The sequence below is a fragment of the Trachymyrmex septentrionalis genome, unplaced genomic scaffold, assembly GCF_001594115.1.
Source record: "Trachymyrmex septentrionalis isolate Tsep2-gDNA-1 unplaced genomic scaffold, Tsep1.0 scaffold223, whole genome shotgun sequence".
In the NCBI taxonomy this organism is placed as follows: Eukaryota; Metazoa; Arthropoda; class Insecta; order Hymenoptera; family Formicidae; genus Trachymyrmex; species Trachymyrmex septentrionalis.
This window is the reverse complement of record NW_017305379.1, coordinates 820214-823820: the sequence shown is the minus strand read 5'-3', so window position 1 is coordinate 823820 and position 3607 is coordinate 820214. Positions and strand designations below refer to the sequence as shown.

Below are 3607 nucleotides of genomic sequence, written 5' to 3'. Positions count from 1 at the left end.
CACAGGTTAGATACACAAAATATATTTCTATACATGTGTATCAAGATACATACCAAGAGATATTACCCAACATTAGTTATGGTCGAGAAAAAAAAAAAAGAAATCAGTTGTGACATTGAAATTCATTAGAATGGGACAAAAGCATTGTAATATACGTGATGTAACTTTTGGGTATTATCAAGATCGTAAGTAATCTTGACACAGTCTGCTTGCATCTGTGCCCAATATTCCGGCACCTATCTTGGAGTCATCCTCCCACCGCTACCCTCGTACTGTCTGCCATACAACAACTCACCTACGCCGAGAGAACCGATGACAAACGTTGCCATCTAAACAAAGGGCCTCGTGGCATACGCGCACCAGACACGCAATTTCCGCGCGGCATGTAAATCGTGCGAAATGAATTTCTGCCAATCACGCACGTGCGCCAGCCGCACACGATCATGGAAGATGATCCTGCACTGCAAAGCGTATTTCCAAAAAAAGCATGAGCCTACCTAACAAAGCCTATAAAGCAATGAAAAAAAAATGTATATATATATATATATATGTATAGAAAAAAAAGAACTGCGTTACGAAACAAAATTACGTTGTTTATCGGTAGACGCATTTTTTAGCATTTTACTCTTATTATGATTTCTGAATCATCATCATTAAAACATTTGTGTTGATTACGGTAATATTCTTATCGTCCTATAAACACAATAAAGAATTGTATAATTAATTTAGCATAAATTTTACCATATTGCGATGTTTTCGTTAGATTTAACGACCCCAATACATACATTATTTATTGCATTGTTTTTCCAAATAATTGCGAAATGGAATTGCATTCTCGTAATTGAAAATTTGATTGGCTATAAAGCTTCAAATATAGATGTGAAATTAATATTGATTCGTGATCCGTATAAAGATTAAATTTATCCGAGAAATCATAGAAGTGAGATATTTTGTACTGGTTGTAATAACTGTTTTTAGTAATATGTGATATGTATAATACGAGTATAAGTATATGTATGTAAGTATATTATTTGGTTTTAATTATTTTTTCTTATTTTTTCATCAATTGTACAAATTCAAACATTTACATGTACTAAAAATTACTTTAATAAGAAATTATTAAATTAAAAAAAAACAATTTACTGATTAAGCATTCGCAAAATTTTTTTTTTGATCATAAAATATTGTATTTTAAAATATTGTAACTATTGTAATCAATCCTGAAATGTTGAAATCTAATTCTAACCAATTTGTAAGCACGCAGTCGGATTTCATATTTAATATAATAAAACAGACTCTTCTTGCTTTCTACATGTTTCCGAACTGTTCACTGTTGAAAAATTGATCTAATATTTTATATCATTTTGTTAAATGTTTCTCTGAATTATTTAAAAAATATGAATAAAAGCATATAAATGCGGTACTTCAATTATAATTTAGTGACCTCTTCTATTTTTATATAATAAAAATCTTTAGTTTTTCTGAAAGACATTTCATTCAAGATGACAATGCAAAGTTGTAAAATTAAATAGAAAAATCCGGTAATAATCGAAAAAACGTTAAAAAATCTCTACTTCTGCACATTCATCTGACCTATCAGATTGGAGAATTCGCACACGTGGCTGCTCTCGATAGTTCATATGTCTCTCATCGATAGCTCGATTTAGATGATTGATGCTCGTCGTCATTCGGAAGACGCGATGATATAAATCAAAAGACGTCTTTACACGAACCTTGTTCTAAGTGCGAACCCTTTTCTTTCCGTCTCTTCCTCTTTCTCATCGTCCTCTTTCTCGTCGTCCTCTTTCGTATAAGGTGCTGCCAGGCGTTATCAAATCGGCCGACAACAGGGAGGAAGAGGGGATTAAACACCGAACGAGCGACGGGCTTCGATTGTTAGGGTATATTGTGAGTGGTGTGAGTTGACGAGGGTGCCAGAGAGAGAGGAGGTTGTATTACCGTATAACCTCTCTGGAAGCATGTAGGGCTTGGATCCGCCTTGTATTCCCTTCCGTAATACGTCCCGTGATAGTCATTGTCGACGTATTATCCGATTACAGGCGGAAAAAGAGCGCGATGCTTCGTTAATACTCCTATCTAATAACAGTGAAAGTAATTCCAGTTTTTTTTTACAGTTACGTGATAGAGGACAGAAAGCATTTTTGTATTCATAAGATTTGTATTCACAAGTCGCATTAAATTAAATGTAAATACTATAATACTATATATTTTTTTCTATATATACTTATAATAGTTTTAAGTCTTTATATATATATATATATATACGTATATAATATTTTTTATTTAATTTATGTCCAAACTTCAGTCGTATTCTACAATAATCGCCAATAATAATTTACTTTTATATATTAAAAGAAAAACCGAAATTTTTAAATATGACCTAACAAATAATTATTCTTTGTCCGTCTTTTTTAAGAGTTTTATAAATCATGTTTTTTTCCTGTAATGCCGTAATTTATTCGAATTTACTTGTCAAACGACGTTTCCGCATGCATACATGCATGCATGCATGTGACAATTATTTCATATCAGCGACATGTACCTAAAAGACTGCGGAACATATTGATACTTTGTCATTATTCTTGTTATATTATATATGAAATATACTTAACAGTGAGCTACGACAAATGGCAAAACAGACGTGTACCATTATTCACTGTCAATGTTTATCAAATAAATTGTTATTCAGCGACGCAGTATAAATATCGTCACTACGACGCAAGCATTCACAGTGTAAGTTGGCGCATTAGCAGTAGTAAAATTGCAATATGAGACTATCAGTGGTGTTCTTGATCTTGACGATCGTGGTGTGTGCCATGTTCCAAGAATCCGTAAGTCTTACATCGTAATTCAAATATCGTTTATCGATAAATTTCTGAAAAATAACGTTTTCTATTCTGTGTGAAGGAATCCCAATTTTGGGGACGATATGGGAGGCATAGACACCCTGGATGCCGTAGAACATCGACATCGACATCGACATCGACATCGACATCGACATCGACCACTACCTCGACCACACCAAGTTCTTCAAGAAAAAGACGCGATATCGCGGACTCAAGTCAATACAACTTTGAATGACAGGATAACAAATGCGAAAACTACTCTGGATGGAAACTGTGACAAAATGTTAAGATTTCAGGAAAAATTATGTAACTACAGTATTTGCACTCAATAAGATAAACTTAGAATAGTATCTAAATTGCCCACGTAAGCAAATCCATTGAATAGCAATAAAGATATATCAACGCCTAAGTACGGATAAATATAATTATTTTAACTTTTCGTTACAAAACTAATTAAAAATATTCGGTATGGTACTCATAAAATGGCAGAAAAATTGGAAAATTTTTCTAGAAATATATTTATAAAAATTTAATCGTGATGTGTGTGAATATTAAGATGTATATTATAACGTGGTTAATACGAGTGTTCAAATTTAACGACACAAATTCGATTCTGTGAATACTTTTCTAATGCCTATTGATGTGTTGTCAACATAAAAAAAAATCACACAAAACTAAAAACATCATGATTACTTCGTATATACACTATTAAAAATAAAATGTTAATTTTCACATTTTTG

At 32.4% G+C, this 3607-nt stretch overlaps 1 protein-coding gene across 1 annotated transcript; it reads left to right on the top strand.

Annotated features, from left to right (window-relative positions):
• Positions 1-2726: 2726 nt before the first annotated feature.
• LOC108748486 (putative vacuolar protein sorting-associated protein 13F) lies at positions 2727-3162 on the top strand. The gene is made up of 2 exons (XM_018486684.1): positions 2727-2852; positions 2929-3162. The coding sequence occupies exons 1-2, from the start codon at positions 2790-2792 to the stop codon at positions 3100-3102; spliced, it is 237 nt and encodes a 78-aa protein (XP_018342186.1). The 5' UTR covers positions 2727-2789; the 3' UTR covers positions 3103-3162.
• The last annotated feature ends 445 nt before the right edge of the window (positions 3163-3607 follow it).